The sequence below is a fragment of the Fusarium poae genome, chromosome 3 (genome assembly GCF_019609905.1).
Source record: "Fusarium poae strain DAOMC 252244 chromosome 3, whole genome shotgun sequence".
NCBI classification, from domain to species: domain Eukaryota; kingdom Fungi; phylum Ascomycota; class Sordariomycetes; order Hypocreales; family Nectriaceae; genus Fusarium; species Fusarium poae.
This window is the reverse complement of record NC_058401.1, coordinates 898,183-918,771: the sequence shown is the minus strand read 5'-3', so window position 1 is coordinate 918,771 and position 20,589 is coordinate 898,183. Positions and strand designations below refer to the sequence as shown.

The 20,589-nt window shown below is 39.4% G+C and overlaps 3 protein-coding genes across 3 annotated transcripts; 2 read left to right on the top strand and 1 right to left on the bottom strand.

The window, feature by feature from the left end:
- Positions 1-81: 81 nt before the first annotated feature.
- On the bottom strand, positions 82-1,097 carry FPOAC1_007693 (uncharacterized protein; the record flags this gene model as incomplete). The annotated part of the gene is made up of 3 exons (XM_044852143.1): positions 82-197; positions 481-892; positions 969-1,097. The coding sequence occupies 3 exons, from the start codon at positions 1,095-1,097 to the stop codon at positions 82-84; spliced, it is 657 nt and encodes a 218-aa protein (XP_044704813.1).
- Positions 1,098-1,527: 430 nt separating this feature from the next.
- FPOAC1_007692 (uncharacterized protein) lies at positions 1,528-2,807 on the top strand (the record flags this gene model as incomplete). The annotated part of the gene is made up of 2 exons (XM_044852142.1): positions 1,528-1,601; positions 1,664-2,807. 2 exons carry the CDS (start codon positions 1,528-1,530, stop codon positions 2,805-2,807), a joined length of 1,218 nt encoding a protein of 405 aa, XP_044704812.1.
- A 502-nt stretch (positions 2,808-3,309) lies between these two features.
- Positions 3,310-5,852, top strand: FPOAC1_007691 (uncharacterized protein; the record flags this gene model as incomplete). Its single annotated transcript, XM_044852141.1, has 7 exons — positions 3,310-3,832; positions 4,319-5,142; positions 5,207-5,265; positions 5,340-5,367; positions 5,414-5,599; positions 5,650-5,774; positions 5,837-5,852. 7 exons carry the CDS (start codon positions 3,310-3,312, stop codon positions 5,850-5,852), a joined length of 1,761 nt encoding a protein of 586 aa, XP_044704811.1.
- Between the last annotated feature and the right edge of the window lie 14,737 nt (positions 5,853-20,589).

Genomic DNA, 20,589 nt, shown 5'->3' with positions numbered 1-20,589 from the left:
AATAAGATAGTCGAGATCCCACCATGTTTGTGTAACATAACCTACCAGTTTCTTTTCTGATGATTCAAAAATACACATTGTTCAGTATCGGATAAGCACAATGATTTTTGGTGATTTGCCGTGGTTATCAAGTGACATCTCGTGATATTGCATGAACCAATTTTCGAGCCAGGCCTTGGCAACCTTGGCGACAGGGTCTGAAAGTTATCAGTCGTAAATGGCAAGTCATAATAATCAGAACTCATCAAGCGGTGTAATCATCTCGCAATCAAATGGTTCAGAGTTTTATTTGATGTCAAGGCGAATAGTGTTTGTTCGCAATCACTTATCTATATACACAGAGTTCCTATGTTATCAATCCCCCCTACCAGGCTACTTCTCTTCAAATTCCCATAGTCCCCTGGACCGCAGGTCGTGTACTAATCCGCTGCCACCAAGCACACACGGCTGGTCTGTCGGCGATAACATTGCCAAACCCACATACAAACAGTCTCTGAACCAAAGGCACGTAGTAAATATCCACTAGCGTAAACTTATCCCCGACCATATAGTCTCTATTCGATAGAAGCTTCTCTGCCACATTAAAAAATGCTTCGACAGCCTTCAGAGCATCCGTAACAACTTGTTCGTTCGGAGGTAGACCGATAAACTTCTTGGCAAATCTTTCAAAAGCAATGCGACCTGCAGGCTCCGCAAAGTATTGCATCTCTACTGATTGGGCTTGTTCAAAGAGTGCTGTGCCTTCAATATCGGACTTTGAAGGGAGGAGAGGGAAGTTGTATTTCTTTGACAAGTATTTGCATATCGCGCGGCTTTCGTAGAGGGTGAAGCCATTGGAGAATTCAATTGCTGGGACTTTTCCCCATGGGTGACGCTTAAAATGATCAGGTGACTAGACGGAGTCATGTTAGACATGAAAACGATAAAGACATCTTAAGACTGTGTTGAATCACAAGCTACTGACTGACCTTTTGTTGTCCTTTTGCGAGGTCAAGGAGGACAAATTCGTAATCTTTAAAGCCACCTTCGGCAAGTGTCAGGCGGACTCTATCAGTATTTGTCGAGCCACGAGCGCCGTAGAGTGTAAAAGCAGCCATTCTGGAGGTGTTGAATAGTCTTGTAGATGATTTGAGATGATACATGGGAAACGAGGATGATGAAAGCAATGAACAGAGAGCAATTGACAATGCTTTATAGAGAAACATTATAGTCAAAGCTAACAAGGGGTATTTCGGGTCTGTCGCTTACTTATCTATTTAGTTCAATTTACTCGGGATTTCTAATGATTTATTTGAAATACAAAACATAATATTCTCCATCATCGTGAATCCATCTCAAGGGTAACTCACGGACCACAAGTAATAATTGGCTTGTTCGCTCTTTCAACCGCATCGAGTTAGTGTCTCTTTGAATCCAGGATCCACGAGTCAGCACTAAAATAGCGCCGTGAATCCTTTTGTGGATAACCCAAAGTCTAACTTCTCATTCGTCTGTTCGCTCATCTTTCTTACATCTATCTTTTCAATCATGAAGAAAGCCAAGTTAAACAAGAGAAACGACGCTGGTGGCAGGAAAGTCAAGACGGGATGCGCAACGTGCCGGTGAGTTGGCAAGGTCTTGGGTAGTCCAAAAGTCCGAAAGTCTTTTATACTAACTTGATTAGCATTCGAAAGATCAAATGCGATGAAGCTAAACCGTATTGTCAGAAATGCGTCAAGACAGGTCGTACTTGTGACGGCTATGAATCTGTCTTCAGACCCTTTTCAAGTCCATCCAACAGTAGCAACAGTCGTGTATCAGACGTGAAGAGTCCATCAGTAAAGTCTAAAGGCGATTCTTCTCTAGATCCTACCACACTCAATCGCTACCTCTCAACCAAGACTATATTTGGCGTTGACATCAATTGCAATCAAGAAGCTGAGGAGGTACTTCAACAAAGCATGAATGATGCTTCAATTCAACATGCTCTACTGTCTCTTCAAGCTCTTCGTAATGATCTTGAGCCAATGGCAGATGGCCCAACTTCACCAGAGCAACAGAAACTTAGCTATAATTATGGTCTTCAGCAGTATAGCAAAGCTTTGACAGGCCTAGCTTTGAACTTGTCAACACCAAACCCAGAGACCCTCAAGTCTGCACTATTATGTTGTCAAGTCCTGATCAGCGTCGAACAAGTCAGAGGTAATTTCTCTGCCATGGGTGTTCACATTATCCGAGGATTGAACATTATGCGAGAATATCGCGCGAGGCCATATCTATCAGATGGAAATGTGCTGCGGGCCGCAAACCATAAAGATCTACCATCGATAGACATCTTCATCATCAAGTTCTTTGCCGCGCCATGCAAATTTACAGAACAGCCGGCTGTGGATATCGCCAACATGTTGACGCCACCAGCTGACGTTTCCACTGATCGCAAGATTGCCCCAAACATGCGGCCTGGGATCAGAGGAATCGCAGATTTGGTTATCGACTTTCTGGGTCACATTTCTCTCATTGGATCACAGCCAAGAGCTACGGAGTTGCTCAGCGAGAAAAGTAGGCTTCTTGACTTATTGGACTCGTGGCTGTGGGACTTTGAAGCTACTCAGGAACCTGGAGAACCTGCGACTATTCATAACTGTTTCTTGAGATTGCTTTCTATGGTTATCAGAGTCGTGCTCCTAGGAACGCTAGATTATGTGTCAGACACTGACGGAAGACTAAAGGCGGAGAATGAGAGGATTCAGGCTTTGACCGATGAGATTAATGAACGGCTGAAGGATTATGATATGCGTCAAGGAATAGAAGGTGGACTCAGGCAATAGTCTGAAGCGTGAAGGTAACTTGCAGATAGTCAGCCTCTAGGTCCTGGGCAGCTAGGTAATGCGAGCTATAAATTGATATTAGTTCCAATGAGTCATATTCTTGTCAGAATCCCATAATAATGAAACATTTATAATCAGACTCTTGTTAATGCCGTGTTTTGTGTGTAGACCGGCGCCGCTTGTATCTTAAAGCGAGGGTAAATTGACCGAACACACCAATCAGCATTTGAGTCTATGTCTAACTAATGACAAGGATTTCAGCAATGCCGCGATCCACACACAAATTGTGGCTCTCCTTGAGAATGGCAAGTTGACCGAACGGGCCAATAATATACTAACTAGCCTTGTCTCTGAACTCGAGTCAACGCAAAGAGCAAGAAATATATAAAGAAGTCATTTATCTACCGTTTTTTCATCTCAAAGAATTACATCTCTCATCCCGATTTTTTGAAATTACTATAACACTACACCTAAGTATTATCATTTCATAAAATCTGCCGTCATGCATTTCCTCCTCCTAGGCGCAACAGGTCGCACTGGCAAGCTTGTTGTATCCGAACTCCTTGCTCAGAACCACACTGCAACAGCGCTAGTCCGAAACTCAGCTAGCCTCGCTCTCCAACCTGGCATCACTTTCGTCACTGGCTCTCCACTGTCCAAAGACGACATACGCAAGGCCATTCAAGTTATACCTGGTGTTCTCCCTTCGGCAGCAATTTTCACCCTCAACACAGTCCGTAAATCGGATAGTCCCTTTGCAGCCCAAGTCGGTCCTCCTCGTTTCCTAGCAGATTCGTGCGCCAATGCGTATGAAGTTCTGGAAGAAGCTGGTATCCACCGAATTATCGTCATGTCGACGGCTGGCGTTGGGGATACATGGAAAAATCTACCATTGATTAGCCGCGCCTTTATGGGGTTGACGAATATCAAATACGCGCTGGAGGATCACAATCTGCTGGATCAAGAAATTCGATCAACAAAAATGGAATGGACTTTGGTCAGACCTGTCAGACTAGATCATGACAGTAATAGCACGCTGGAAATTGAGACGCTTGGAAGTTCAGGTGTGGGGATGACAATGAAGGATAGTGTTACTCCTGCTAGTGTTGCAAAGTTTCTGGTCAAAGTTGCAGTTGATGGATTGTATATTAAAGAAGCAGTGGTAATGAGGAACTGATCTCTACTGAAGATAAAGAACATGAGGTTTCGCGGAATGTATATATCTTAATGTTAAATTTTACTAAATATCCCTGATAAAAGCAAAACAAAAGCTTCAGTGAAGCCGATCTGTAGATCTAACCGATGTATCTAAATGCCCGACGTCCTCTTTTGGACTAGCTAGGTCCCCACCTGGCTTATCATCGGATATTAGAGTGACTAAATGCGCTTAGCGCCGAATCTCCTCACATGAACCAGCACATCGCATCCTTCCAGAGCTGACAGTAACCTCTTGTGTATCATTAGTGTAACAGGACGAATGGATCCACTATCAATTACAACGGCCTGTATAGGGCTCATAGGTACCGTTGCAAAGACGACGCTTGCCGTTACCAACTTTACGCGCGAGTGCCGTGAGGCCCGATCTGACCTCACATCTATCAACGGCGAGTTATCCCAGCTGCAACTCCTTCTAGAGTTACTTAGAGATGATACAGCTGTGAGTGATGACCACATCTTACCAGAGTCTCTTCAGGGGCAAATTCTATCCATCATCGATAATTGCTCCGCTGTTGTCTCCAAGATTAACGATGTTCTTGATAAACACTCTGGCAAAGCTGGGGTCCTAAAGTGGGTTGCATTTGGCAAGAATGAAGTTGTCGGGCTCCGCATGTCGCTTGAAGCACATCGTGGGTCCTTGAACTTGGCCTTGGAGTTGGTGTCTATTTCTTTATCCAAGGCAATTAAAGGCGATACCACAGCCATCAGAACCGACGTCCACGACATAAAACAAGATACCAGTCAGATTCCCCAAATAATGCACGAGTTAACTAGACTGCGAGCTATTGTTGCTGGCGATGAGTTTCCGGCGGCAATCATCGGACAAAACTATATTCTCCAGCAATATCTTGACGATCTCACTTCATATGCTGAGACAGTTTGTAACGATGTTGAGTGGGAGACGGTCAGCAGTGCCCATACACTTTCTCGCTCCTCGAGTCGGTCAGGCCCACGGGATGAATCTTCGAATCCAGGCATTCATCTCGAGAAAAGTACCGATGCCAGCTCCCAGGTTGCCTCTCAGCCAAATACTCGCGTCCACGGCGAGAGTGAAAATACGTGTTTACAGCCCGTTGGGGATGCCAGTACCGATGATAAATCCCAGAATACGTCTCAGGTGAGAATCGATTGCAACGACCATCGTTTCTACGACAATGATATCTAACGTTCTCTTATGCAAGATGAGGAAGAATATCGTACTCGTTGGAGACGCTGCGTGTGGGAAGACGGCTCTTTGTCAGTAAGTATTATATGAGAGCTTGGATCAATATTATTGCCTTTGGACATTACACTAAGTCTCAACTATTTCAATAGCCGTCTTTATAACGATTCATTCTATTGTGTAAGTTGTGTTATGGCCCTGGAAAAAACTCGTCTCAAGATCTTAGGTCGAGGTCCCCACAGTCTATGAACAATATTCTGCCCATATAGATGGCATTGATCTTGAACTTTGTGACACTGCAGGCGTGGAAGATTACGATAGCCTGAGACCACTCTCGTACGCGGATGCAGATGTGGCCTTGATCTGCTTCGCAATTGACTCCCCCGATTCACTCGCAAACGTGAAAGAAAAAGTAAGCTGTGCTGAACTGACACCTGAAGTAAGCCGCTTACAAACAGGTAGTGGATTTCTGAGGTTTCGCGTTTTGCATCTGATGCGCCGTATATACTTGTCGGTCTCAAGAAGGACCTTCGTGATGACTCAGAAACTATTCAGGAACTCAAGAAGAGCAATCAGAAGCCCATTATGTTGAATTTTATCGTATTAAAAGCTATAATATTAATTATAAGCTTTTTCCTTTTTTCCCTAGAATCTCCTTCTTTTAATTTTATAGGATTTTTAATATAATAAATTTTAATTTAATAAACTTTTTATAAAATAATATTATTTTTATTAAATATTTTATAAATTATTAATAATTTATTTTTTTTATTAAAAATTATTTTAAAAATTAAAAAGTAATTTTATTTAAAATATTTTACTTTTTAATATATTAATAATATATTTTTTTTAAATATTATAAAAAGCCTTTAAAGTTTTTTTTTTTTTATATAATAAAAATTTAAATTTTAATTTATTAATTTAATAATTAATTATATAATTAAAAATATTATAATTAAAAATAATAAAAATAATAATTTAATTATTATTTATATTTATAATATTTTAATTTTAAGTATTAATAAAAAGATTATTTTTAAAATAAAAAAAAATATTAAATAATTTTAATTAATTTTTTTTTATAAAAATAAAATTAATTATAAAAATTAAGCTTTTATAAATAATTTTTTAATTTAATAAATAATTAAAATTAATAAAGACTTTAAAATTTATTATTTTATATAATAATTATATAATTTTATTAATATTAATATTAATATTAATAAAGAATTATTTAATAATTAATCTTTAAAAAGAATAAAAGCTTTTATAATAATTATTATAATTTTAACTTTATAAATTATAATATATACCTTTAGATTAAATCTATCTTAATATCTAGGTTTAAAAACTATATTTTTTTATAAATTAATTTTATATATAACGTACATGATAAGCGGGTGCAACAGACAAGCGAGTGCAACACAACATCACAACATCTCAGATAGAAATAGCAATAAAAACACAACAGACTATTAATTAAGTAAAATTAATCGCTATATTCTTCCATAGACATAGCGACAAGTATCTGACAGGTCCTTGCATTATGTCCTGTCTTGCCGCACGCTCCACAGCGCCTTTCCTTCATTCGCGGAGGCCCTCCTTGACCACCACTTCTCGATGGTCCAGCCACCGCCTGCGCATCAACATCCGTTTGATCAATTACTTGCCTTCCTTCCTCTACTGTCATCACCCCTCCTTTCTGTAGCCGGGTTCTTTTTGCCCTCCGCCGCCGGCTTAGTATCTTATTTGCCTGTTCAAGATCTTGGACCCTGGCCTCTAATAAGGCAACCTTATGCATAACTATCTTTGTTCCCTTGGAAGAAGACCTCAATGCTTCTAGAATTGACTCTGGAGAGCTACTTTTATGCCTTTTGATTCTCTTTTCAAGATATTCAAGCTGAGAGTCGGCTTCAAGGATAGTCTTTGGGGTCTTTGAGACCCAAGGGGTCGAGGGGCTAACTACCTCCTCCACAGGCGTTGGAGTCCGCAGCTGCACATCGAGCTTCGAGATTACACTTTCTGGGTCGAGAGGAGCAAGTCCGGCTCCTCTAAAGGCTGCTTTAATATTTTTCTCTGTCATTGTGGCCTGGTAGGCGGTGTAAAAAGCCGGCAAGAACTCGGTTTTGGAAATGTGGGTTACGGAGCATCTGATCAAATGCTCGATTTCTCGCCCGTAAGCCTTCTTAAGCAGGCCAAAGCACCCGACATCAAGAGGCTGCAGCAGATGAGACGAATGAGGCGGTATACAAAGCGTGATGATTTTATTTGCCTTGCAATATCTCTCAAAGTCGACCGAGTGGTGACTTTGGTGTCCGTCGAGGATCAGGAGACGATAGCGATTCTTTGATTGCTTGGTAGTACACCGGTCGAAGTGCTTTAGCCACTCGAGGCCTATCTCGTTATCTGTCCAGCCATTAGGACTCGTCGCAATAGCCCAATCGCCCGGGAGGTTGCTTTCTCGGTACCAGTGGGCGAGGTGATATTGGCCCGCACCTATGATGAACGGCGGGATCGCTTGGCCCTCGGCATTGATCGCCTGAATGACTGTAATCCATTCCCGGTTTCCAGGCTGCACTGATTTTGGTCTTCCACGCCTTTCAGCACCTGTGACGACCATTCCGCTCGCAATAACGCCCATCATAAAGCCAGTCTCGTCAAAGTTGTAGATTTCATCAGGTCGGATGCCATACTTCGCAATTACATTTGCTATGAGCCTAAACCAGTTGCGAATAATGGTCGGATCTTCACATTTGGCTCTCTGGTAGTCATATTTACGGGGGAAATGCGTCTTGAGGTCTTTGTGTCGCTTGACGAAGTTAGAGGCCCAGCGCTTGCCGACAGGCGGCGTCTCGCGGTCGGCGAGCAATCGGTTAGCCATCTCCTCAACACAACGCAGTCGCGGGGGAAACCCTCGCGAATCCAGATCGAGAATGAACTGAACTATGATCTGTTCTTCTAGATCAGATAGTTTGCGTGATTTTGGGATAGAATCACGCGTAGAAAGGATACCCTTCTGTCGGCGATATAAAGTCCAATAACGGACCTGGTAGATGCCTGCGGCGCGTCGGAGACTTAATTTTGGGTCATTTTGAAGGGCACGAAGTGCAAGAAGAATCCTAGCCTCAATATTTGGGTCTGGCATATTTGGTGGTTGAAAATTAATTGATTAAGTTGAGAAGATGTAAATTGCGGGATTTTTTGTTGCACTCGCTTGTCTGTTGCACCCGCTTATCATGTACGTTAATTTAAGATTATTAATATAAATCTTATATATTTTAAATAGACTAATTAAATTCTTTATTATATAGGTAATATTTAAGTTTTATTAAATAATTATAAAAAGGTTTTTTTATATTTTATAAAATTGTCACGGGCTGAGTCCGGCGGTACGGGTGGACAGGGAACGCTTCGGGCGTAATAGGTTCTATTGCTACGGATAGGCACTGCAGGCAGGTCAGGCTCTATTAACAAGACGTAGCTCAAGGAGCTACGTTCAGGATCTGACTGGCGGTCTAACTAAGGTTACGGCGATAACGCTATCGCCACGTGATCTGATCCACTTGTGGCTCTAGGGTAGGTTGGTCTGACTTCGAGCTGTGACAGTGCCCCCCTCTTTAGCATCGAGCTCTGCCGAGACGGGCTACTGTGGTCCGGGCTTGTCAGGGTATCTCCTGTGGAAGTTCGCCACGATCTCTGCAGCATTCTCCACGTAAGCAGCAGGGACTTCTGTTGGGTCTGCATATCCGGCCCATTTCACAGTATACTTCAGCCTGGGGCGGCCTCCTCGGCCTCGTCTGTCCCATCGGGAATCCACAATGTCTTCAACCTCCCACTCTTCCACTCCTTCGGCTTCTACTGGCGGTGGCGGGTCTACGTTCTGACCGGGCAGCGGATTGGTGGCAGCTGGCTTTAGCAGGCTCGTGTGAAACACGGGGTGTATCTTCATGCTGGCGGGCAGTTCCAGTCGATAGGCGTACGGGGAGATGACCTTGCCGATCTTCAACGGGCCGATGTTCTTCCAGTCTAGTTTCTTCTGTGGCCTAAGGGTCTTGATATTCCTGGCGTCTAGCCACACTGGAGTCCCCCTACTTGGTATCGTCGGGCAGGTCGTCTGTGTCGGTTCGCTTGGGCTTCGTAACGGGCTTGTGCGGCAATGCTTTCTGATCTCAGGTGCTCTAGGATGTCGTTCATCGTCTTTGCGAACTGTTCTGCGTCTCTAGTGGCTGGGGTTCCTCTGACTGTAATCGTGGGTTCAAAGCCCATTCGCGGGTGGAATCCATAGTTTGCAAAGAACGGAGATACGCCGGTGGTTTCGGATTTCAGGGAGTTCGCTGCGAACTCGGCCAGGGGGAGCCATCGGTTCCAGTCGTCCTGTAGGTATGACACGTAGGCTCGCAGGTACTGTTCCAACACAGCGTTCAGGCGTTCAGTCTGTCCGTCGGTCTCAGGGTGGTAAGCGGTGGATAGTAGCGAGCTGATCGACAGTTGTTTGGTGAGCTTCTGCCAGAACTCCGCTACGAACTGGGGTCCCCGGTCCGATACTATAGTCTGTGGGAGCCCATGTAGCTTCCACACTTCCTTCAGGTAGTAATGGGCTGCGTCTTCGGCATCGCAGGTTCCTTTGCATGCGATGATATGTCTCATCTTGGTCAGGCGGCAGGCTATAATCAGGATGGCGTCATTTCCTTCGCTGGGCGGCAGATGTGTGATAAAATCCATTGACACATGTTGCCAGGCTCGTTCGGGGATAGGCAAGGGTTTCAGCACACCTTGCTTCGCTTCTCGGGCTGGGTTGGCTCTTCGACACGTATGGCAGTTCTTAACCCATTGTTCGATGTAGGCCAACATTCCGGGCCAGTAGTAATCCCGGGAAAGCAGGTCATAAGTGCGGGCACGACCTGGGTGTCCTGCTATAGGGTGTTCGTGGCAGGCTTTCAGCAGGGCGGTCTTGAGGGCGTCGTGGCTCGGGATATAGATGCGGTCCCGGTACAACAGTCGTTCCTGGACGATCTTGCACTCTGCAAGCGTAATCTTCGGGTGTCGCGGTGCGTCGGTCCTGAGGGCTTGTAGTATCGACTGCAGGTCTTCATCGGTCTGGTATCCTTCGTTCAGCAAGCGGTCGATCTCTTCTGGTAGCTCTATTGAGAGTGACGGCTCCTCGGGTGTTGGTGCGGGTTGGTTCTGTTGTAGTGGGTGGCGGATGCGGGCTCTCTGGACTCGTAGCGGCGGAAGTTGCCAGTTCTCTTTCTTTAGGACCACCTGGCTTTGGTGCGCTAAGCGCTCATCCCCCTCTTTAGGGAGGTCTTCTGACCTCCTGGTCAGGGCATCGGGTTTAACTCCCTGTTTCCCAGGTCGATATGTGATCTGGAAATTAAATCGGGACAGGAACTCAGACCAGCGGGCTTGTCGTCGGTTAAGTAACTTCGTCGTCGTAAAGTACTCCAGGTTCTTGTGATCCGTGATCACTTTTATCGGTGAGGGTGCCCCCTCCAGTTCGGGTCTCCATTCTTCGAAGCAGCGAATAATGGCCATGAGTTCCTTATCGTAGATCTCGTAGTTGCATTCCGTGGACGTATGCTTCTTGGAGAAGAAGGCTACCGGGTGCAGCCTTCCGTCATCGTCGTATTGCGACAGCACACCGGCGGATACATAGTCAGAGGCGTCTGTCTCCAGGATTACGTCCTTCGTCCAATCGAAGGGGCGTAAGATCGGTGCTGATGTGAAGGCTCCCTTCAAGTCTCGGAAAGCCTTTTCGCAGGTTTCGTCCCAGACGAACGGTACGTCTTTCTTTGTCAGGTGGTTCAACGGGGCTGTAAGCTTAGAGAAGTCACGGATGAACCTCCTGTAGAAGTTCGCAAATCCTGTGAAAGCTTGTACATCTGTCAGGCAGGTCGGGGTTTGCCAGTTCTTAACAGTTTCGATCTTTGCAGGGTCCATTCGGATGCCGTCTCGTCCCACGATAAGGCCTAGGAACTTGGTTTCCGTAACCATGAATTCGCATTTGGCTGGGTTTGCGAATAACCCGGCAGCTCTCAGTTTTTCAAGCACCATCTTTAATTGCTCGACATGTTCTTCTCGGGTCCGGCTATAGATCAGGATATCGTCCAGGTACGCAGTGCAGAATATATCCAGGTATTCCCTCAGCGCATCATTAATGTACCGCTGGAAGGTCGCGGGGGCTCCTGTTAGGCCGAAGGGCATAACCAGTGACTCATATAATCCGAATCGGGTGCGGAATGCTGTCAGGTACTCCTGGCCTTCCTTGATACGCAGATTATTGAAGGCCGATACGATGTCAATACGGGAGAAGTATTTCATACCAGACAGGTTATTCAGGGATTCTTTGATCAGGGGGGAGCGGGTAGCGGTCCTTAACCGTAATATTATTCAGGGCTCGGTAGTCCACGCAGAAGCGTAGACCACCGCCGGGTTTCTTGACGAATAGTACCGGGGAGGCTACAGGCGACGAGCTTGGGCGGATGAATCCTTTACGCAGATTCTCGTCTAGCCACTCTCGTAGGGCTGTCAGTTCGTTCCGGGACATTCCATACAAGGGTCCAAACGGCAGTTTTCCTCCTGGGGTTAGCTCGATGTGGTGGTCTCCAGATCGGTGCGGTGGTAGCTTCTCTGCCTCCTTAGGCGAGAAAACGTCCTGGAACTCTCGAAGTTCTTCCGGCAGCACGAATGCCTCTGGCTCAGGCTTAAGCAGGTAGTCCAGTTGCTTCAGGGTGACGGTGAAGAGGCGGTAACGGTCCTTCTGGCTGTATATTCGGGCGGTTCGCAGGGAAACCGGGAGGATATCCTTTCCCTCCAAGGCTGGTGGGATACTCCCTTTCATCTGGCGCATGAACTTCTTCGGGACGGTCTGTAAAGCCTTAATCCTTGTAGGCTTGGTTGGGGTGTTGCAGAATTTCTGGCAGTACGGGCTGTTAAATGTGAACGTGTGGGCCGCGAAGCCCACCTGCGGGTCGTGTTGCTTTAGCCAAGGCATTCCCAGGACAATAGGGTAGCTGGCTAGCTGGGTCACGTAGAAGATCATGCTCTTCTGCTCGTGATCGGCAATGCGGAGTCCGGCGCGGACGTAGTAGGCGACCTTCCCGCTCTCGGCAGGTCGCCCGTCGAACACTTCAATCTCGAAGGTTCTCTTCAGGGGTCTAAACTTCAGGTTCTGGGACTTAGCCCAGCTCTCGTCGATAAACCCTTTTCCTTCCGCTCCGCTATCGGTCATAGCGTAAGACGGAATTGGTTCTCTTCCGGCCACATTGAGGCTGGCAGGCAGTATCATCAGGTTCGAACGTTGGTTGTTCTCGTTCTCAATCGGGATTCCATGAACGGAGGCGGCGGACAGTTTAATCTTCGGTACAGTAGGTGCGGGGAGGGGAGCCTGGCGCCGACTTAAGACAGGCTCACCCCGTTTTCCTGGCGTCCTCGGGAGTGTCTAGATCGGCGGGAACTGGCGCGGCTGGATGTAGGCGAGTGTGGAGACGGGGGCTGGCTGGTGCGGTTGGGGCTATAAGCGAAGGTGGCTTGACGGAGCCTGGTTGGACGTGTGTCAGGTTCGGGACAGTCGCGGAGGTAGTGGTTGGCTGAACCGCAACGGAAGCACTGGTTGTTCTCCCGTCGTTGGTTAGGGCGGTTATAGCGGCGCTGATTGCTGAGGTCCATAGGTTCTCCGGCTGGTTGGCGGTTTTCGGGGGGGCTTCTCCCTCTACGAGGCGATGGGGACTTCTTTCGGAGTGTCTGGGGGTACTCCTTCAGCGGCATATTCGTCTTTCGTGACGCAGGCTGTGGCTCCGCTGCGAAGCGGCGTCGTCGGTTTTCCAATTCTTGTAGGAAGGTGGCTAGGTCGTGATATTTATAGCTAGGCGGTGGGTTGTGTATAAGCATTCCGCGTAGTTCTCGGGAGACAGCTTGTTCCAACAGGGTAGGGAGGGCCTCTTCTGACATTTCTCCTTCCAGCGCGAGGCGTTGGAACTCGGCGAAGAAGGTGCTGAAATCCTTGTGAGTCTGGCGAAGGCGGAATAATTCGGCGCGGGCATTATTGATCCGGTTCGGGTCTCCAAAAGCGCGTTCTAGTAGATCGATAATATCCTGGTAGTCGGGGAGTTGGCATTCACCAGCTTTAATGTGCGGTAGGACTTGTGCATAGGCGCGTCCCTTAAGACGGCCAGTTACATAGGACATTCGGGCGAGGCGTGTCGGGAATCGGTCGTGGTTAGCTTTTAGTTTTGAGTGTATCTGGGAGACGAAACGGCGTAGGTCGCTCCGTTCGCCCTCAAACTTGTCAGGGTCGGGTAATCGTTCGGTAAGACTGGTTGATTCGGTAGATCGGGAAGAAGGCGGAGGAGTCGTTCCCATAGGAGTCGCTACACGAAGCTCAGCGGGAGCGCTAGTCTCGGGGGTTCACGGATAGTAGGTACGGTAGGTCGGGTGGCGTCGAGGGCACGCCGTTCGGCCAGGCGGGCTTCAAAGAGGGCGTCATCTTTCTCTTTCAAGGTTCTCTTGGTCTGTTGCTCAACATATTCGAGTTGGATTTGTACAGCGTCGCGCTCTTTAGCGATCCGCTGGAGGGTATGCTCTCGATCCTGGATTTTCTCTTGGTCGGCTTGGAGCTGGTCCTCGAGGTGAGAGATACGGTTCTGGGCTTCCTCGGCGTAGGTGTAGACACTTTTGAAGTACTCGAACCAGTCGTCGAGATGCTCGGGGGCGTGGGCTCGGAAGGAGTCTGCGCCATCTGGCAGGAACGGAGGAAGCGGTCTAGCGGTCATTGCGTTCGGCGTCCAAACGGTAGGAGCTACGTAGTGTCACGGGCTGAGTCCGGCGGTACGGGTGGACAGGGAACGCTTCGGGCGTAATAGGTTCTATTGCTACGGATAGGCACTGCAGGCAGGTCAGGCTCTATTAACAAGACGTAGCTCAAGGAGCTACGTTCAGGATCTGACTGGCGGTCTAACTAAGGTTACGGCGATAACGCTATCGCCACGTGATCTGATCCACTTGTGGCTCTAGGGTAGGTTGGTCTGACTTCGAGCTGTGACAAAAATTTAATATATAATTTTCCTAGTTTATTAAAATATTCTTATATTATTATACTTATTTTTAATTATTATAATAATAATAATAATTTAATATTTATTTATAAACTTTATTAATTTTAAATTTTTATTTTTAGCTTTTCTTTTATATTAATAAAAGCTAAATTAAATTCTCTTAAAGTTAAATTTATATTCTTTAAATAGTTATTACTTAATAAAGTATTTAAAATACCTAGATATTATAAAAAAGATTTAAAGCTAAATATTATTATAGCTAGTAATATTTTTAAATTCTTAATATATTAATAATTAAAGTTTATTAAAATAAATATTAATACTTAATACTATTAATTTAATAAAAAGCTTTTTTATTTTATTATTTATTTTTATAATTAATTTTTTATTAAATATATATTTTATTTTAATAAGCCTATATTCTATAGGTATAATACTAAATTAAACTTAAATTATATTTTATACTTTATTATAATAGCTTAAAATACTATATTAAAGAAGTAATTATTATTATTATAGTAAATTACCTAGGGCTATTTAAATATTATACTTTAATTTAATTCCTAAGTATTTAAAACTTTTATTCTATTTATAGAATAGTAATATACTTTATTAATAAATTTTATTATATAATCTATAATTAGTAAGATATATTTATATCTATTTACTAAAGGTAAATTAATAAGCCTAAAGTAATCTATTTTAATAAATTCCTATAGTATAAAGTATAAAATATTCTTAGGTTATATTTAAGGGATTTAAAGTATTATCTATTAGTATATTATATATAAATAATAATAATTCTTAGTATTATTTAATCTTAAAGGTTATTAATATTTTCTTCTTAATTTCTTAATTATTATACTTACTATAAAGTATTTATATATATTATATACTTACTATAAAATAAGTAATACCTTACTTTCTATTATATATATTATTAATAATTTATTATTTTCTATATAATATAGAATCTAATTAATAATTCTATATTATAAGATATATTACTTTATTAGCTTTTATTAATTCTTTTTTATTATACTTATATTACTAAGTAATATAAAAATAATCTCTATATATTAAGATTTATTTTTTAATAGTTTATAGATAAGTAAAATAAAGTAAATAATAATTTTCTTAATAATTTCCTTTTTAATAGAATTATATTTATAATAAATTCTATAGTATATATTAAAATCTTTATAAGTAATATTTTATTAAAAACTCTTTTAATACCTAGCTTTAATTTTATTAATCTAGTATTATCTTATAATTCTTTTAATAAGTATAATATTCTATTTACTAGATATAGTAATTTATCTTTATAAAAGTAATAAATAAACTTAATATTAAATTCTCTTAGAATTTTAATCTATTAATTAACTTTACTATATAAATAACCTAGGTTTATTATAAAGTCTATAATTCCTTTATAATTAATATAAACCTTTATAAAGTATATTAAGTATAAGATTATTTATTTAATTTCCTTTAATACTTTAATTACTATAAGTATTTCTTTCTTAAGTATTATATATCTTTATTTAATATTATTTAGCTTATTACTTATTTATATAATAACCCTTATATATTTATAGTTTATAAAGATAATCTTTTTACTTAATAATATCTTATTAAATTAAAAAAGTATAGCTTTTATACTTATTTTAAAGGTATTAATAGCTAAGTAAAATTATTTTAATAAATTAGCTCTTAAGGTAATATTCTTCTAGATATTATTATAAATCTTCTTAAGTATTATCTATACTTTAAAGATCTATATTAATATATTTTATAAAATATCTATTATTAATACTAATATCTTATTTATCTTAGTTTTCTTAATAATCTATTTAAAGAATATTGCCTTAATAGTATAAATAAGATTAACTTTCTTAGAGATAAACTTTTATATAAATAATATAAAATATAGAAATTATTATATATTATTCTAAATATAAAGTAAATTCTCTTTAAAATATTTCTATAGCTATTTAAATTTCTCTTAGTATTTTAATAAAAAGTAAATTCTATTTATATTAATTAAAAATCTAAGAGTTTTAACTTATAACTTAAATAATACTATTTTCCTCCTAGTTAAGTTAATTAATACCTATATAATTCTTCAAAAATAGAATTTCTATAGAAATTTAGAATATTAATTAAATATTTTTAATACTATATTATAGTTATTAATATAAATAAAAAATATAATTATAAATTCTTTAAGATATCCTAGTATAAACTAAAGTTTAATACTATCTTTAAAGTTAAAATAGCTAAATATAAGGTCTTTAAAGTATATATAGGTATTAAGTAAGCTAATAAGCCCTATTAGTATATTATTATAATAGTAAAGACTATTTAAAGTTTTAAATCCTATTTTAATTTTATTTAGTTTAATAATAAGAATTCCTTAAAATCCCTATAATATATCTATTTAAAAAAAAACTTTTAATCTTCTATAATAAATAGAGTCTAGGTTAGTTTCTATATTATAGTATAAGTATACTAATTTAATTATATTCTTATTAATTATCCTATAGTTATATACTATATATAATTATATTAATTATTTTAGTTTTAATTCCTTAGGCTTAAGAACCTAAGTTATAAGTATTATTTAAAGTTTATTACTATATATAATTAAACTATATTTTTCTATAAGGGGTAAGAATTCTTATATAGCTTTAATATTATATTAGCTATATCTTTTATTTAAAATTAATTATAGTATTATATTACTCTTAAGTAGAATATAATACTTTATAAGATTAATTTATTTAAATTCCTTAATACTTAAGATAAAATAATCTTTATATATATAATATAATTATATAACTTTAAACTTTTAAGCTAATATCTTAATTATATTCCTTAACTTAATCTTATTAATAGTAAACTAGGAAATTATAGTTTTATAAAGTAAATTAAAAAGCTAATAGAATTACTTTAAAATTTAAAAAAATAAAGAGTTAGCTTTAATTTTTAAATTCTTTATATAAAATAGAGATAAGGTTATTTCTTATATATCTTAGTATTAAAGTTATATTATTTTACTTAACCTTAAGGATTTTAAGATTAAAATTTTTAAAATTTTAAAGTCTTATTTATTAATATCCTATTCTATCTATAAGATATCTATATTTTACTATATTAAATACCTAGATTTAGCTTATTTAAAGCTAAGTATATATATTATTAATATATCCTATACTATAGGTTTCTAGTAATTTCTATAATTTACTATATTAAAGTTTAAATTACTATATAGTAATTTAAGTTTTAATTTTTTAATTTTCTTTATTTATTTAATTATATTAATATTATAGGTATTAAAGTAACTTAAGAAATTAACCCTAGATTTAATATTAACTATTTAAGTCTATCTAGTTACTATTAAGGTTATTATTAAGCTATTAGTCTATTATATCTATAGGTATATTAAATTTTCTATATTAATAAACTAGATTTTTAAATTTAGTATTTAATTTATTTTTTTAATAGTTTAAATTTTTATAATATCTAGATTAACGTGCTTGATAAGCGAGTGAGTCAGATAAGCGAGTGGGTCAAAAATCTTAACCCTCTTTATTATCTAGATGATAAAATTGCTTCAATTCATTCAATTGACTATAACTACTCACTATACTCATCTCCAGAGGCCTGAATATCCTCTTGACATGTTCTTGCGTTATGCCCGGTCTTGCCGCATACACCACAACGCCGAACACCCGGTCCAACCGACCTTCCTCGACCACCACTTCTTGATGATTCTGCCACTACCTGCGTATTCACATCTATCTGATCAATTGATTGTAATGCTTCCTGTACAGTCATCGCTCCTCCTTTCTGTAGTCTTGTTCTTTTTGCCCTCCGGCGCCGGCTTAGTATTGCATTTGCCTCTTCAAGATTTCGGACCTGATCTCTTAATAGGACAACCTCATGCATAACTGCCAATGTTGCTTTTGTATTTGACTTAATAGCCTCAATTATTGACTCTGGGGAACTGCTCTTATGCATAATAACTCGTCTGGTAAGGTATTCAGATTGAGATTGAGCCTCTGTTGCTGTCTTTGGGGTCTTTGAAACCCATGGACTTGGTGGTTGACTTGCCTCCCCAGGAGGCGTTGGAGTCCGTAACTGTATATCAAGCTTCGAGACGACGGTTTCTGGGTCAAGAGGATAAATTCCAGCTCCCCTAAAAGCCCCCTGGATATTGCTCTCTGTAAAGGTAGCTTGAAAAGCGGCATAAAAGGCTGGGAAGAACTCGGTCTTAGAAATGTGGGTTATAGAGCATCTGATCAGATGCTCTATTTCTCGACCATAAGCATTCTTCAGTACTGAAAAACACCCGACATCGAGAGGCTGGAGTAGGTGGGATGCATGAGGAGGCATACAAAGTGTAATGATCTTGTGATCCTGACAGTATCTCTCAAAGTCGACAGAGTGGTGACTTTCATGACCATCGAGGATCAAGAGACGATAGAGACTAACTGATCGCTTCGCTGTTGATCGATCAAAGTGTTTTAGCCACTCAAGACCCAGCTCGTTATTTGTCCATCCATTTTGGCTTGTTGCAATAACCCAATCGCCGGGGAGGTTGCTTTCTCGATACCAGTTTGCAAGATGATACTGGCCTGAACCAATGATAAACGGCGGGATCGATTGACCTTCGGCATTTATCGCTGGAATTGCAGTAATCCATTCACGGTTTCCTGGCTGCACTGATTTTGGCCTTCCTTGCCTTTCTGAGCCTGTGACTACCATCCCGGACTGTATAAGGCCCATCATAAAGCCGGTCTCATCAAAGTTCCAGGTATCACCTGGTTGGATACTGTATTTAGCGATTGTGTTCTGTACAAGCCGAAACCAGCCACGAATAATAGTCGGATCTTCGCATTTAGCTCTCTGATAGTCATATCTCCGAAAGATACGCGTCTTTAGCTCTGGTTGTCGCTTTATAAAGTTATGAGCCCAGCGCTTGCCGACAGGTGATGCATCGCGGTCTGCAAGTAGAGAATTGGCCATTTCTTCCACAAAACGGATTCGCGAGGGAAACCCTCGCGAATCTAGGTCAAGAATAAACTGAACTATAGTCTGTTCTTCCAGATCAGATAGTCGCCGCGAGTTTGGGCCGGAATCACGTCGTGATTGAATGCCATTTTGGCGGCGGCGTAAGGTCTCAAATGGAACCTTATATATACCTGAGGCGCGTCGGAGACTAAGATTTTGGTCATTTTGAAGGGCCTGAAGGGCAAGAAGAATTCTAGCTTCATTTGAAGACTGTGACATAGTTGCTGGTTAAGAAGTATCTGATCAGATTGAAATGTTGTAAGGTGAGGGATTTTTGACCCACTCGCTTGTCTGACTCACTCGCTTATCAAGCACGTTATTCTTAATTATAAATATCTAGTATTTATTTCCTATTTCTATAGCCTTTAGTATAAAAGTAAAATTTTATATCTCTTATTTAATTATTTATACTAATAATAATACCCTTTATTCTAGTTTAATATTTAATATTTTAGCTTACTTTAAGGTTTTTAAATTTATTAATATCTAGCTAGTTACTTTAGTATTTAATATTATAAATTATTTAAATTATATTATTATAATCTTAGAATAGCTTATTTAATAGTATTTTATTTTATATTATTATTTTATTATTTTTTACTATAATATCTAGGTTTAAAGTAAAGAAGTTATATTCTATTTATATTAAGGAGATAAAGATTTTAATTTTAATATTAAGATTTTAATTTTTAATGCCCTAGGTTTTTATACTATCTATTATATAAATATAAAGTTTAGATTTTTAATTTTCTCTTATAAAGATTCTTAGTTTATTATAAAAGTAAATTCTTTATTTATAAATCTTATATATTATATTTAATAATATATATAATAAGTTTTAAATTCTAGTTATTAAGGTAAAAGAGATAAGTTTATATTATATATAAAAGGTAAAATCTTAGCTATTTCCTTTTTAATTAGTATAAAGGCTTTTATATATTAAGAAAATAGCTATAAAAAAGAGAATAATATTAAATAATAATTAGAAAAAGGATAAGTAAGACTAATAAATATAATGCCTTTATATTATATATACTTATTAATAGTAATATTATAGAAAGATAGTTTATTCTTTATATATATTTAAAAGTAAAGTAACCTTTTAATACTAATCTTTAATATATTTAGCTTTATTCTAGAAATATAATCTTAGTAATTATAAGAAATCTTTATAAAATAGTTATATTAAAGGTTTAATATATAATAATAATTATTTATTATTTTAATATTATATAATTTATTATCTTAGTTTTTTATTTTTATAGTAATAATA